We start from the raw sequence: 16,032 nt of genomic DNA, 5'->3' as shown, positions 1-16,032 counted from the left end.
TGGTGTGGAGGGGGAGAGAATCCAGTAAAGGCTGAAAGTGTACCACAGGCCCACTCGGCTTAGCCTCTGGCACGGCACTGACCTTCAGAGCCCCGGACACCCTCAACCCTCTGAGAGGTGCCCACCCTTTTTGGGGCAGGTGTTACGCGTCCAAGTTTGGGGGCTGTGTCTTTAAGGTGGAAACATCACCATGCAACTTCTGCTGGGCCAAGGGCAGGGGGAGGGGAGCTGGTCAGTCCATTAGCTGCAGAGCTGGCGCCAATCACCAGCCCTTTACCGTGCCCTGGGGAGTAGCAGAGATAAGCCCTTGCCCAGCCCCCTCTGTCTCAGCCTGCGGTTGTGGCCAATGATGGGGGGCAGCTGACAACAGGTGAAAAAAGAACCCCAGTTTCAGGAGACGGGAGGAGGCACAAACTCCCTGGTTTAGACCAGGTTAGCTCTCCCTCCACCTACCCCACTTCTCATTGCCCAAAAGTTGCCTTTTAACTTCATTTTTACCTCCTCTTCTGAGAGGGCACCCCAGGTCAAACCATGTCCTCCCGCCCTAGGCTCCAGCGTTGGATGCATGCTCAAAGCCTTGGACCATTAGCCCACCTCCATTCTGCCATCACATCCCGGATCTCAGCCAGCAACAAGGGGGAATTGAGCAGGCGAGGCGCCAGCAACCAGGAGAGGGAAGGGATGGTGTCACCATTCTGCAGGGTGGGGCATCCCCCTCCCCACACAGCCCAAGGCTGAAGTCAGGCCAGTGGGAGGAGCTGTCGTGCCCCCCACAGTCCCCCCCCCCACGACCGCAGGGCTATAAAGCCGCCCCGCATCGGTCTGCAGCTCCTTCCCGCCGGGCCTAGTTCTGCCAAGCGCTGAATGCCATCTTCCGCCAGCATGAGCCATCACTCGTCGGGCCTCCGGTCCAGCATCAGCTCCACCTCGTACCGCCGGACCTTTGGGCCGCCGCCCTCACTGTCCCCCGGGGCTTTCTCCTACTCGTCCAGCTCTCGCTTCTCCAGCAGCCGCCTGCTGGGCTCGGGATCCCCGAGCTCCTCGGCGCGGCTGGGCAGCTTCCGTGCCCCTCGAACGGCGGCCCTGCGCTTGCCCTCGGAGCGCCTCGACTTCTCCATGGCCGAGGCCCTCAACCAGGAGTTCCTGGCCACTCGGAGCAACGAGAAGCAAGAGTTACAGGAGCTCAACGACCGCTTCGCCAACTTCATCGAGAAGGTGCGCTTCCTGGAGCAGCAGAACGCAGCCCTGCGCGGGGAGCTGAGCCAGGCGCGGGGCCAGGAGCCGGCGCGCGCCGACCAGCTGTGCCAGCAGGAGCTGCGCGAGCTGCGGCGCGAACTCGAGCTGCTGGGCCGGGAGCGCGACCGGGTGCAGGTGGAGCGCGACGGGCTGGCGGAGGACCTGGCGGCGCTCAAGCAGAGGTCAGAGGGCAGGACCGGGCCTGCCAAACACTCTCTCCGCTCCCCCTGCCTTCCCCTCGAGATGCATCAGCTCTAGGGCGTGGCCCGGCTGGCCAACCCCAAGCCGAGCCTGCAGCATCCTAGCTGGCCCTCTCCCAGCACTTTGCTCCGAGAGCCTAAGGGAAGTGACCAGATATTAAGGGGACTCCCTTCTCTGTTCCCAATCCGTTAGACGAGCAGACTGAACCCCTCGCTTTAGATCCAGGACACCTGCATAAGCAGAATGGGGGCGGGGCGGCACGAGGTCGGGGGGGGGGGTGTCAACCCGCAGCTCAGCATCTCCCCACTCCGCCTGTCAGGTTAGAAGAAGAAACCCGCAAGCGGGAGGATGCGGAGCACAACCTGGTGCTCTTCCGTAAGGTGAGTGAGGGGTCACGTCGAGTCCCAGCACCCCAGCTGCACCCCCAGCGGCATCTCCAGGGTGGCATCGGTGGGTTAGGGGAGGCAGACAGGGAAGCCCTGGCCCTTCCTTTTCCTGAGGAGCCCTCCTTACTTTTGAACCCCCATTTCTACTCTAGGACGTGGACGACGCCACGCTGTCCCGCTTAGAACTAGAGCGCAAGATTGAGTCTCTGATGGATGAGATTGAGTTCCTCAAGAAGCTACACGAAGAGGTGGGTGGTCTAGGTGTGTGGGAAGGCTTGAGAGAGGGCTCGCTGGAGCTGCGGAGACACAGAGATCCGTTGTGATGACAACCCCACCCTTTACAGGTGTTTTTTGACTCCCACCCATGCGCCACCTGTTGGCAAGAGGAGTAGCTACACCCTGAACCTGACAACCGGTTTAAGGGCAGCCTGGGCTCAGGTCTCGGAATCCAGAGAGAGGGTGCACTCCCTAGCGCCCCCTTCTGTTCATGCAAAAAGGGGGCTTTTCCCCCCTATTCACAATCCCCGCCTTTCCTGTCCTTAGGAGCTTCGAGACCTGCAGGTGAGCGTGGAGAGCCAGCAGGTGCAGCAGGTGGAGGTAGAGGCAACGGTGAAGCCAGAGCTGACCGCGGCGCTCAGGGACATCCGTGCACAGTATGAGAACATCGCGGCCAAGAATCTGCAGGAGGCAGAGGAGTGGTATAAGTCGAAAGTGCGAGAGCAGGGGAGGATCCTGGGGGACCCGGGGTGGGAAACACTGGGAATGGCGGCGCGCATCCCAGCCGGGCTTGTCTGCTACTGCTCAGTACGCTGACCTGTCCGACGCCGCCAACCGCAACCATGAGGCCCTACGCCAGGCCAAGCAGGAGATGAACGAGTCCCGACGTCAGATCCAGAGTCTGACGTGCGAGGTGGATGGGCTGCGTGGCACGGTGAGCACTGAGAGACTGTCTGGGGTAGTGGGTGGATGCTGAAAACCCTTCCGACTGCCCTCATCTTCTTCCCCTACCCCAGAACGAGGCGCTGCTCAGACAGCTGCGGGAGCTGGAGGAGCAGTTCGCCCTGGAGGCTGGAGGGTACCAAGCAGGCGCAGCACGGCTGGAGGAAGAGCTTCGACAGCTGAAGGAAGAGATGGCGAGGCACCTGCGAGAGTACCAGGAGCTCCTCAACGTCAAGATGGCCTTGGACATCGAGATAGCCACCTACAGGAAACTACTGGAAGGAGAGGAGAGCCGGTGAGTGGTGAGACTATTAGGACAGGGCAGGGATGGTAGGCATTGGGGCCTGGTGAAGGCAATGACCAGGCTGTGTGCTTTGCCCGCAGGATCTCAGTGCCGGTTCATTCTTTTGCCTCCCTAAGTTTAAAGACGACTGGTGAGTCCTCCGTGTCTGCCTTCCAGCCTGCATCTCCTTTATACCTTCTGCCCCAGTTGTTCTGGCTTTGGTCATCCTAGACTGCTTCCTCCTCACGTACTGAGGTTCCTGGCCTTCAGAGGTTTAGAGTGGGAGCCTGAAAGGACAGATTCCCAACCTTTGCCATGTCCTCTCTCCTGCCTTCTCCAGTGCCGGAGGTGGAGCCTCTCCAGGATAGCCACAGCAAGAAGATGGTTGTGATCAGGACGATCGAGACTCGGGATGGAGAGGTGAGACAAACCGCTTCATCCAGAACTCCACCATTTCTAATATTTCTGAGCCCCAATATGGCTGGCTCAGATCCTAGGGTATTGAGGGTACATTTTTTTTTTAGGAAGTTCACCAGATAGCGAGTTTTAGGGGTTAAACTCATTAAGGTTTGTGTGACGAGTTATTCTACCTGCTGAGCCAGAGAGGGACACCAGATAGATGAGTGGACAGCCAGGTGGTGTGGTACACATTTTTAGTCCCAGCACTAGGGTAGCAGAGGCAGGCAGATCTCTGAGTTTGAGGCTAACCTGGTCTACAGGGTGAGTTCCAGGATAGCCAAGGCTACACAGAGAAACCCTGTCTCAGAAAAACAAAACAAGGGGGCTGGAGAGATGGATCAGGGATTAAGAGCACTAGCTGCTCTTCTAGAGGACCTGGGTTCAGTTCCCAGCACCCACACGGCAGCTCACAACTGTGTTTAACTCCTGTTGCAGGGGATCCAACACCTCCACACAGACATAACATGCAGTCAAATCACCAATGTAGATAAAATAAAAATAAATAAATCATTAAGAAAAACAAAACAACAACAAAAACCAAAAGCAGAGCGTATGAACTGTAGTCTTGGCAAGCTGTGACAGGCAGGGCACAGAATGATTTTGGGGAGGGTGATGCTGATTGTCTCTTGTATGCCTTGCCTCCAGCATGTGGTGACAGAGTCTCAGAAGGAGCAGCACAGTGAACTGGACAAGTCTTCTATTCACAGCTACTGAGCCCTCAGCCAGAGCTCTGACCCTGACCTAAGCCTCTCCTCAAGCCTAGCACTAGTCTGTAACCAGTCCTGCTCTGCATGTGGACAGTCCCTCCCTGCCAAGCGCCAGCCTGATCCAGAGGCTGTGCCTCTCCCTGATGTGTAGATGTGACCCATAGCTTTCCTGTCCTTGTAAGGGGTGGATGAAGATACCCAGGACAGCAAATCTGCTCAAGAATGACCCCATGTTCAGTGGGGTGGGCCAGAGTGTGAGACTTACTCTGAGTCAAATAAAACCGCTACTGAGAGAAACTCCTTGCTGCGTTTGTCTGGGGTAATTTCTTTTCTGACTCTTATTTTCTTGGCACTCATGACTCCAGTGGACCCTGTTGGGTTTTCTCAAACTTCTCTGTTCCTTTTAAATTCTTTTTAAAAAAGGATCTTTGGGTGTAGCCCAGACTAGCCTTGAACTTTCAATCTTGTTTCAGTGTCTCAAGGGTTGAGATTTCAGATATGTGCAACTATGTCTACAACCTCCTCTATGTGAGGACAATGGCAGAGGGGTGCCTACACACACATCACACACACCACACACTCACACACACCACACACTCACACACACCACACACTCACACACACCACACACACACCACACACTCACACATACCACAGAGAGAGATAAAAAGACACACACACAGTACACACAGACACACACACCACACACTCACACACACCACACACTCACACACACCACACACTCACACACACCACACATTCACACATACCACACATTCACACACCACACACTCACACACACCACACACTCACACACACCACACATTCACACATACCACAGAGAGAGATAAAAAGACACACACACACAGTACACACAGACACACACACCACACACTCACACACACCATACATTCACACACACCACATACTCACACACACCACAGAGAGATAAAAAGAGACACACACACACAGCAGCACACACAGACACACATACCACACACACCACATACATACCACACACAAAGACTCAGAGAGAGACACACAGAGACACACACAGAGAAACACCACACATACACATACCATTGAAAGAGATGCACACACACACACAGAGACACATGAAGAGACACACACACAAGAGAAACACACACAGAGACAACACACGTATACACTCACATTAAATTAAAAAGCCCAGTAGGATAGACATAGTTGCTGGGTGTTCATAACACACACTTTTAATCCCAGCACTTGGGAGGCAGAGGTGTGAGGATCTTGATTCATGAGACCCTGCTGTAAGACATTTTTCTTAATCAGTGATCAATGTGGGAGGGTCCAACTCATTGTAGGTGGGGCCATCCCTTGGCTGGTGGTCCTGGGTTCTATAAGAAAGCAGGCTGAACAACCCATGAGGAGTAAGCCAGTAAGCAGCATTCCTCCTTGGCCTCTGCATCAGCTCCTGCCTTCAGGTTCCTGCCCTGTGTGAGTTCCTGTCCTGACTTCCTTTGGTGATGAACAGCAGTGTGGAAGTGTAAGCTGAATAAACCCTTTCCTCCCCAACTTGCTTTTTGATCATTATTCATGTTGCAGCAATAGAAACTCCAGCGAAGACCCAGCATTCTTCTGTGTAGCCCTGGCTGTTCTGGAACTCACTCTGTAGATCAGGCTCGTCTTTTTTTTTTTTTTTTTTTTTTTCAAGACAGGGTTTGTCTGTCCTGGAACTCACTCTGTAGACCAGGCTAGCCTCAAACTCTCAAACTCAGAAATCCACCTGCCTCTGCCTCCCAAGTGCTGGGATTATCTTACTGGCATGTTTTTGTGTGATAAGGTCTTGTTGTACTTTTGAGCCAATGTGGACTTTACTCTGTAGCCCAGAAGAGCCTCAAGCTTGTGGTGATTTTCCTGTCCCCGCCCCCATGTGCTGACTGTCCATTCACCTTCCCTTAGTGTTGCCTGTCGTTTGACAGCCCCAAAAAGACCAACCAGGAGCCGACTCTGATGTAGTCACATAGGATCTCTTTATTACAGACTCAAGTCTGGGCTTCCTCATTGATAACCCTCAGGACAGTTTGGTGAAGCAGCCCCAAACCCTCACTGGGATAGGGTCTTACAGAAAATGAGAGCATGTGAGGGGCTGGGGTCCAGCCTGGCAAGCATCTAATTGAATGACTATTGTAAGCTGACAGCTGGGTGCTCTGTGCAAGACCATGCACAATCACAAACGGTCTGGAAGTACATCTGAAACAATCAGACTAACCTTTGATTGACTGCTGCTGAGAAGTAGCTGGGGAGTAACTCTGGGGTATGGGCTGAGGACAAGCCGTGGGGTCCTTCCTGGTACTTGTGCACAGCTTGGGTTCAGCTCAGATCAAGTTCTCAAGCTTTTTTTTCTTTTAAGGTAGAGTCCAGTCTCAAGATGGAGTAGGCTTGGCCTCTCATTAGGTTGGTTCAAGTTAACATGTCCAAGTAGAACTCCCCATGGAGTTATAGCCATGTTCTTCTCTTTGGACCCCCACCCCAAAGAAAATATTGGAACCTCTCTCAGGTAGAGTCCATCTTACCTGGTTTTTGTTTGTTTGTTTTGTGTTGTGTTTTTGTTTTGTCATTATTTTCTAGATAGGGTCTTGAGAAGCCAGATTGCCTTTGACCTCACTTTACAGTTGTTGTATGACACTATCCCTTGGGAGATGTGATAACCGTCTATCTATCCGGCCATGGAACTGGTAACTGAGCAAGCTAACAGTACCACTGAGGTTCCGTGAGGTGAGTCGATGAGCTTACTGGTGTTACTTACAGGAGTGTGGGTGAGGGGTCACTTATAGGAATAGGGACAACTCAAAGGCAGCTGTGTCACCAAAAGTCCACCCCACATGGATGGCAGTTCATGAATGTCAGAGTCCTGGTTGCACAATCTGCAGGCAGCTTGACAGGTCAGAGTCCTTACCACTTATGTAACCTCGGGGACAGAGGGGACTTGTAAACCTACGAATATCTCCTGGAGCTTGTGAGTTCCTTACATCCTGAGTGTGTGTGTGTGTGTGTGTGTATATATATATATATATGATTTATAGTATATATAAATATATAATATATTATATGATATATATGATTTATATTATATAATATATAATTTATATTATATGATATATAATTTATATTATATGATATATAATTTATATAATATAATGTAATATAATACAATATATAGAAATTTATATTATAATATGTATTGATAAATAAATATTTTAATTGTTTATTTATTTGCATGTCTATGCACACGAGTGTGGGTACCTGAGGAGGCCAGAAGAGGGCATCAGATCCCCCAGGAACTGGAGTTAATTGGCTAGTGTGACCTGCTCAATGTGGGTGCCGGGAAGTGAATTCAGGTCCCAGAGGAGCAGGGATCCTCTTAACCACCCCATCTTTTCTATATCCCCATTTTCTGAGTCTTAAGGAGTTTCCTTTAAAACCTCCTCTTTCTTTCTTTCTTTCTTCCTTCCTTCCTTCCTTTCTTTCTTTCTTTCTTTCTTTCTTTCTTTCTTTCTTTCTTTCTTTCTTTCCTCTTTTCCAAGAAGAGGTTTTTCTTTTTAGCCCTGGAACTCACTCTGTAGATCAGGCTATCCTTAAACTCAGAGATTGACCTGCCTCTGCCTTTAGAGTGCTGGGATTAAAGGCTTTGACATGACTCTGTGGGAAAGGGTGCCTGCAGCTTATTTGACTGCTGGAGTTCAGTCCTTATGGCTACATGGTGGAAGGAGAATGTCTACTTCTCCATGATGCTTTCTGACCTTCATACACATGCTGGGGCACATGCATGCCCATATCCATAAACACAAGTACACCAAATAAAAAATAAACACTTGGAACAAAGAAAGACCTATATTTGGAAAAGAAAATTTGGCTTCATGTGGCGCACACCATGGAGTTCATATACACACAAATAACGGCTAAATAAATGTATGTCTTTTTTTCTAATGTGGAGAACTGTTTCAAATTGAGAAAATGGGACAGTAATAACAACAGCAGTTGGATCCTTTTTCTAGAAGGCCACTGTTGAGAAAGCCTGGTGAAACCTGATCTCAAGTGTGGCTGAGCTTCAGCAAGTGGAGGATGGGAACCAGCAAGGCGGGAGATGAGCTGTAGCAAGGGGGGCTGTAGCAAGAGATGGGTGGGACACAGCAAAGCTCTCTTCTTCTTTGCAGGGGACAAACATGCTACAGTACTTTACAGAGACAAAGATGGTGTTTTCCACCCGTGGCGACTCAGGTGGGCTGGGGAAGGGGCACAGGTGCGGGGCGGTCGTTAGACGTTTGGAGAAGCTAATCATGGGAGCTGGGTGAGACCGCCATTGCCAGCACCCTGCAAGGAGCAAACAGAAACCACTGGAGAGGCTTGGCGAAGCTAGCCGTGGGGGCTGGGTGAGACCACCGTTACCGGCACCAGGCGAGGAGCAAGTATGCTTTTTAAAATTACAGGCAACACAGGACTTTTTTTTTTTAATTACATTTTTGGGTGTTTGTGTATGTAAGCAATGGCAGCATACACTTGAAACCAGAAGACAGCTTTTAGAGTTGGTTCTGTCCTTCTAGAATATTGGTCCCGGGAACTAAACTCAATTCAGGCGTGGAGACAGCACATCTACATGCTAAGCCGGCTCACCAGCCCTAGTTTTTGTTTTTTAGGTTGGGTTTTTGTTTTGTTTTTAATATTTATTTACTTATTTTATATATGTGAGTACATTGTCGCTCTCTTCAGACACACCAGTAGAGGGCATCAGATCCCATTACAGGTGGTTGTGAGCCACCATGTGGTTGCTGGGAATTGAACTCAGGACCTCTGGAAGAGCAGTCAGTGCTCTTAACTGCTGAGCCATCTCTCCAGCCCAGCAACACAGGACTTTGCCTTCTATAAATTGAAAAAAGAGGTTTTTGCCTGATGGTGTGTGCTATAGTCCCAGTACTTGAGAGGTGGGTGAAGGAAGATTTGCTCAACAGTATCCTTGCCTATATAACACAACTTGGTTGTTAGAGAGCTGCTTGCTTCGGAGACTCGCAGCCTTGGGCTTTGATCCTTAGCACCTGGTAGAATGGGACGTAGCAGCAGCCTATTTAGGAGGGCTTGGGAGGGAGAAGCAGGAGGACAAGAACTTCAAGGTCATATTGACTACTTAGAGATCAATAGGCAATCCTCAGTGCTCATGTGGGCTATATGACACTCTACTTAAAAAAAAAAAAAAAAGTTGTGTATTGTATGGGCTGCTGGAGAGATTGCTCAGTGGTTAAAAAAACACAGATGATTGCTTTTCCAGAAGAACTGGGTTCTGTGGATACCAGGCACACATGTGATGCACAAACATACATGCAGGCAAAACACTCATTCACATAAAATAAAAATAAATGAATACAACAAAATTTTAAGAAAGGAAAAGAAAAAAAAAAAAGACCAACCTCAAATAGAATAGCAAAAAGAGCTTTGGACATAGCTCAAAGATAGAACATACCAGAGGCCCTAGGTTCTTTCCAGTACAACAAACAAAAACACAGAATTGTTTTTGTTTGCATAAAACAGAAAACTCAATAGAAATAATAGGTAAATCAAGAGTTCATTAATATCACTGGATAGAGCTGAATGTGGTGGCTCACACCTTTAATTCCAGCTTTCTGGAGGCAGAGACAGGGGGCTCCATATGAGTATTAAGGCCAGTCTGGTCTTTTTTTTTTTTTTTTGGTTTTTCAAGACAGGGTTTCTCTGTGTAGCCCTGGCTGTCCTGGAACTCACTCTGTAGAGCAGGCTGGCCTCAAACTCAGAAATCCGCCTGCCTCTGCCTCCCAAGGGCTGGGATTAAAAGCATGCGCCACCACGGCCTGGCTCAGTCTGGTCTTCATAGCAAGTTCCAGGACAGTCAGAGCTACATAAAGAGAGACCTTGTCTTAAACAAAACAAAACAAAACAAAACAAAACAAAACAAAAACTGATTGGATAGAAATCAGTTACATACCTCCACAAACAAAGGATATAGTTACAAATTTTTCATTTATTTATTTTACTTATTCACTTATATACAATCTTTATTAAAGTGCATAATGAGGGACTGGAGAGATGGCCCAGCGGTTAAGAGCACAGTCCGCTCTCCCAGAGGTCCTGAGTTCAATTCCCAGCAACCACATGGTGGCTCACAACTATCTATAATGGGACTTGATGTTTTCTTCTGGTGTATCTGAAGACTCATATACATATACTAAATAATTCTTTAAAAAGAGAAAGATAGAGAATGAGGGCAAAGGGGAAGGGAACAAAGGAGAAGGGGAAAAGGTATTTGTCCTGGGGTGGGGGCAAGAACAAAGGACTCCCTCTGAACAGAAACAGAGGTGGCCCATAGAAAAATGGCAATTTATAAAGGTTAATAAAGGGGAAAGAAACTCCATGCTAAGATGAAGTGTTTCATTTTGATTGGACAGGTTAATTAGGGCAGCCAAATTGGGCTTTAGATTGCTGGACTTCAATATTTTGGTAGCTGAACCTTGGTAGTCAGCCTCAGGAGAAGGAAGTGACCAAACAATGGGATAGACCTTGGGGGCTAGCTTCAGGAATGGAGTCTAATGGTTTCTAGCAAAGCAGACAGAATGGGAAAGAAGGGTGAGGTCTGCCAGAGCCATGGTTGCTATGCTGGGGCTGGCTAGAGTCCCTTCAGTATGTATCTGTGTGCAGGTACACACATGTGCATATACCTGTGGAGGCCAGATGTCAACCTCCAGTGTTGGTCTTTCAGCTTGTTTTCTTTAGATTTGTATTTATGTGTATATGTGTGTATATCTGAGCTCGTGTCACGTGTTTAGGTACCCACCGAGGCCAGAAGAAAGGGTCAGATCCCTTGTAGCTGGAGTTACCGATGGATGCTGAGAACCAAATGCAGGTTCACTGGAAACACAGCCAGGCTAGGAACTGTTGAGCCATGTCTCCAGGCTGTGCTTGGTGTTTTGAAACATTCTCACTAGAACCTAGGTCGTCTTAGTGATTAGGTCAAGCTGGCTGGCCACTGTAGTATGTAGTTTGAAGCTACCACCTTTGCTCTGAAAAATGAAGGTTAGAGATAGGAGCTGGAGAAGATGCTAGAGCAGAGCATACAACAGTTCACAGATCAGACTGAGCAGCAGAGAGAAAACAGTGAGGAAGACAGAAGAGGAGGAGGAGGAAGAGGTGGAAGGAAAACGGAGCAGGACCACATGGCCTGGAGAAGCCGCAAGAAGCAGGGGATCTCATAGCTGGGGAATAGTGTAGTGGTAAATCTGTCTGATCTAGGCGTGCACCTTATAAATATTGTAACTGAGTTGTGTCATGTTTGCATGGGTTTATTGGGGTTAGAGATTTACTGGAACAGACCATCGAGGCCCAGAGCTCTCCCTTTCTATGCCTCCTCAACACTGGGAATATAAGCATGGAATATAAACCACACCCAGATTTTTGTGTGGGTCCTCGTGCTAGAACTCTGGTTCTCATGCTTGTATAGCAAGCTCTTTACTGACTGAGCCCTCCTACTCAACCCCTCCTCCCTCATTTTAGAGACAAGGTCTTACTCTGTGGTCCTGACTGGCCTTCAACATAGGATCCTTCTGCTTTTGCCTTGCTTCCAGGAGCTAGGGTATCACTTTCAATGTTTCCTCGTGAATTCATTCAATTGTTTATTCATCTTACAGACTCATTCAGCAGACAGTCAGGTCTCTATAAACACTCGCTACAAGCCACTGAAAATATGAAGGTAAATGAAACAGAGTAGCAGTTCTCAACCTGTGGGGCATGACCCATTTGGGGGTAGCATATCAAATTTCCTCTATGTCGGGTATTTACACTATGATTAGTAACAGTAGCAAAACCAGTTACGAAGTAGCAATGAAATAATGCTATGTCTGGGGCTCACCACAGCACGAGGAACTGTATTAAAGGGCGGCAGTGTTAGGAAGGTTGAGAAGCACTGACATCATCTCAGCACCTTCTATCAGAAAAGACAGAGGCTAATAATCTTTGCGTTGTTATTGAGGAATATATAATTCCCAGCTGAGCTCCATAATAAACACCACTCAGAACATATAACCAGAGTTATCCAGACAACTTAGGGTAGGGAGAGCTGACCAAAGCATCATTCCCAAATGGAGTGGGTGTGTACAGAAGAGCTCCAGGAGAGCCTGTCTGAGGAAGTAATGATGGACGAACAGACAGAAACATGGACAGAAAGTAAGGAGGCGTTCCAGCCAGAGGCATAGAGGAAGCAGGACAGACCTCAGGACTCAGGGGAGGTCATGAAGTTAGAAGTGTCAATGCAACACAGGTCTCAACTTCAAAAGAGAAGAGGAGGTAGTTTATTCTGGTTCCAAATCCTAGTGACTATGACCCAGAACCTGGATTTAGGTCATCCCGAGTTCTATTGTCCTGAGTGGAAGCAGGGTGGGTTTTGGTGGCAACAGAACCAAGAGAGTTATAAATCAAGGCATTTTATTTTATTTTATTTTATTTTATTTTATTTTATTTTATTTTATTTTATTTTATTTTATTTTTTCATTGAGATAGGGTTTTATTATTTGCCCTTGGCTGGCCTGGAATTTGTTATGTGGACAAGGCTGGCCTCAAATTCAGCAGGACGTGTAAGTCTTGGCATCCAGTGTGCTAAGATTAAGGTGTTCATCACCACCTCCTGCCCTTCAGGGCATTTAAAAAATACTATGGTGGGGAATGGAGTGATGACTCAGTGATTAAGAACACTTGTTATGCCAGGCAGTGGTGGCGCACGCCTTTAATCCCAGCACTTGGGAGGCAGAGGCAGGTGGATTTCTGAGTTCAAGGCCAGCCTGCTCTATAACGTGAGTTCCTTGACAGCCAGGGCTATACAGAGCAACCCTGTCTCAAAAAACCAAAAACCAAAAACAAAACAAAAAACAAAACACTTGTTATGCTTGCAAAGGACCTAGGTTTGATTCCCAGAACCCACATGGTGACTCATAACCATTCATAACTCCAGCTCCAGGGGATCTGATGTCATCTTCTGACTTCTGTAGGCATCAGATATGCATGTGGTGTGTGCATGTGCACACACACATATATGCAGGCAAAGTACACAAAATACATCGAAATAAAATAAAAATTCATGGGAGGAAATATCAGAAAGAACACCTTGTGGGGGAATCTCAACTACAGGCCTCAGATGGGATGAGAACACTTTTATAGCCCTTTGATGGGTGGAAAACTGGGTTTTATTAATATAATCCACAAAGTTTCCACCTCTATAGAGGTAGGCAAAGAATGGGTGGGAACTAAAGATGGCCCAAGGTAAATTGTAGTTTCTTTTTTCTTTTTTTAAAGATTTATGTAAATGAGTGCTCTATCTGTATGTACACCTATATGCCAGAAGAGGGCAGCAGACCCTAGGAGAGATGGTTTTGAGTCACCATGTGGTTGCTGGGAATTGAACTCAAGACCTCTGGAAGAGCAGACAGTGCTCTTAACCTCTCCAGCTCATAATTGGTTTCTTAACTGTAACATTCCACCTTACTTCAGTCATTGAAGCTTTTTTTATTTATTTATTTTTATTTTATGTACATTGGTGTTTTGCCTGCCTGTTGTGGAAGTCAGATCCACTGGAACAGGAGTTACAGACAGTTGTGAGTGGCCATGTGGGTGCTGGGAATTGAACCCTGGTCCTCTAGAAGAGCAGCCAGTGCTCTTAACCACTGAGCCATATTTTTAGCCCCCCACCCCCCATCATTGAAGTTTTAACCAGCCATTGTGGACACAGCTTCTTTTCAAGAATTCTCCCTCACAGAAGGCAGAGAGCAAGTGGGCAGAGTGGCATGCTGCAGAATGCTAGGTTTAGTGTGCAGACAACTAAGGCACAACATTTTGGAAGTTTTCTCTAGCTATTAAAAGAAGAAATGGATTCGTGTGGAAAGACTGTGGGCTCCCCTGAGGGCTCAAGGAACTATTACTCAGAAGAGAAGGCAGAAAGATACTAAGAGCCAGAAGGGATGGATGACTCCAAAAAACATCGTCTTCCAGACACAAGAGGACTGATGCACATATGAACTCAGAGACTGTGGCAGCATGCACAGGGCCTGCACAGGCTCAGGCCAGACTGGGTCCCAGCCTGAGAGGCAGGTGAAAGAAGCCACAGCTTCCATCACTAACCAAGGAGCTATCTCCAATTGACAACTGCTTGCAAAGGAAGTTAGTCTTCCCCAGTGGAGTCTCAGTGGGCATATTAACCACACTTGAGGGTGGGCCCCATGCTCAGCAGTAGACAGCCAACACCAAACTAACTCAATGGTGTTTTGTAAACTTCTTGTCTCATATGGCATTGTTTTGACATTGTCTTACTGGTCTTTTGCTTGTATGTTATGGTTTCCAACTTTGTGTTTTTATGAGCTTTGGTTTGTGTGTGTGTTTCTTGTGCTTTTTTTCCTTTTCTGTTCTGGTGTTTGTTTTGTTTGTCTGTTCTCTAAGGAGGAAGAAAGAGTGGGCAGAAAGAGAAGAGGAAACTTTTTTGTTGTTGTTGTTTGTTTGTTTTTTGGTTTTTCGAGACAGGGTTTCTCTGTATAGCTCTGGCTGTCCTGGAATTCACTATGTAGACCAGGCTGGCTTCGAACTCAGAAATCCACCTGCCTCTGCCTCCCAAGTGCTGGGATTAAAGGCATGCACCACCACCGCCCAGCTATGAGGAAACTGTTATCAGACTATATTGCATAAAAAATGTTTCAGGAGGCTGGAGACATGGCTCAGCGGTTTAAGAGCACTGACTGCTCTTCCAGAGGTCCTGAGTTCTATTCCCAGCAACCACACGGTGGCTCAGTACCATCTATAAAGGGATCTGATGACCTCTTCTGGTGTGTAGGTGTACATGCAAACAGAGCATCCTTACATTAAAAATATATATACATAATTTTAAAATATTTTTTCAACTAAAAGCATATATATTTAAAATAAAACGACTGGAGTGGTTGGGCAAGGAGACTATTTGGAAGGCAATCGCTTTTTAAACCAAGCTGACTGTCTCCGTGTGCTCCGCTTCGTCTGGGTAAACAGGATATAAAGTCCGTAGGTGTGAAAAGAAGTAGAGTATGGAAGGATAGATCAGGAAGCGCTTAACGAATAACCTCTATGTTCCTGGCTTGCTGATCAGCATCCTTTAAACTCCAAGAGGATGTCTATGCAGGGCGTGTGCAATCCTAGCACGCGGGAAGCTGAAGCTGGAAGCTGCGAGTTTGAGGCCAGTCTGAGGTAGAAAGAGCTTTTGTGTGTGCGAGTGGAGTGAGACACTGCCTGCTCCCATCAATCCTCTGACAGCCTCACACCTGCCTGCCAACGAGTAGCAGGTGAGCCCTCTCTCCAGACCAGCGGAAGGCAACCTGAGGATGCAGAGCCCGGAGGAGCCCTTCAACTCCGATTAGCGGAGCTCCAGCCACACTGGGTCTGACCACACCCCACCAGATTGTGAGGTCCGACTGGACAAATGATTTCTTGGCTCCTCGTTCTTGTTGGGCTCCAACAGTTCAGTTTCCTCCAGCCCGCATCTCCCGCAAGAAGTGCCCATGCTTCCTGGAATGGTTCCCCAAACCCGGCCTTGCACTACGTTTAGAGTGTGGTCAATAGTGGGCTCGACGACCATCCTTTCCCACAATTCCGCAGCCTTCATGAGGGGGCCAGCCCTCGGCTGGCTCCAGATCTCGCGAGAGGACGGTAATGCCCGTTGCAGCCCAGACTGGCCTTCCCGGGCTACAGAACAGCATCCTCCCTGGCTTTCCCCCCCCCCCCCCCCCAATCCTGCCACTCGCGCTCCGTTCTC

At 48.3% G+C, this 16,032-nt stretch overlaps 1 protein-coding gene across 1 annotated transcript; it reads left to right on the top strand.

Moving 5' to 3' along the window:
* The first annotated feature begins 847 nt into the window (after positions 1-847).
* On the top strand, positions 848-4,508 carry Prph (peripherin). Its single transcript, XM_028788313.1, is given in 9 exon segments — positions 848-1,418; positions 1,757-1,817; positions 1,976-2,071; positions 2,367-2,545; positions 2,547-2,754; positions 2,837-3,057; positions 3,147-3,196; positions 3,386-3,465; positions 4,150-4,508. Coding segments are annotated over 9 exon segments (1,518 nt in total). The 5' UTR covers positions 848-864; the 3' UTR covers positions 4,219-4,508.
* The last annotated feature ends 11,524 nt before the right edge of the window (positions 4,509-16,032 follow it).

Source organism: Grammomys surdaster, unplaced genomic scaffold (assembly GCF_004785775.1).
Source record: "Grammomys surdaster isolate TR1022 unplaced genomic scaffold, NIH_TR_1.0 125742, whole genome shotgun sequence".
Taxonomy (NCBI): Eukaryota; Metazoa; Chordata; class Mammalia; order Rodentia; family Muridae; genus Grammomys; species Grammomys surdaster.
The sequence above is the reverse complement of the archived record's forward strand: the minus strand, read 5'-3'. Positions and strand labels throughout refer to the sequence as shown.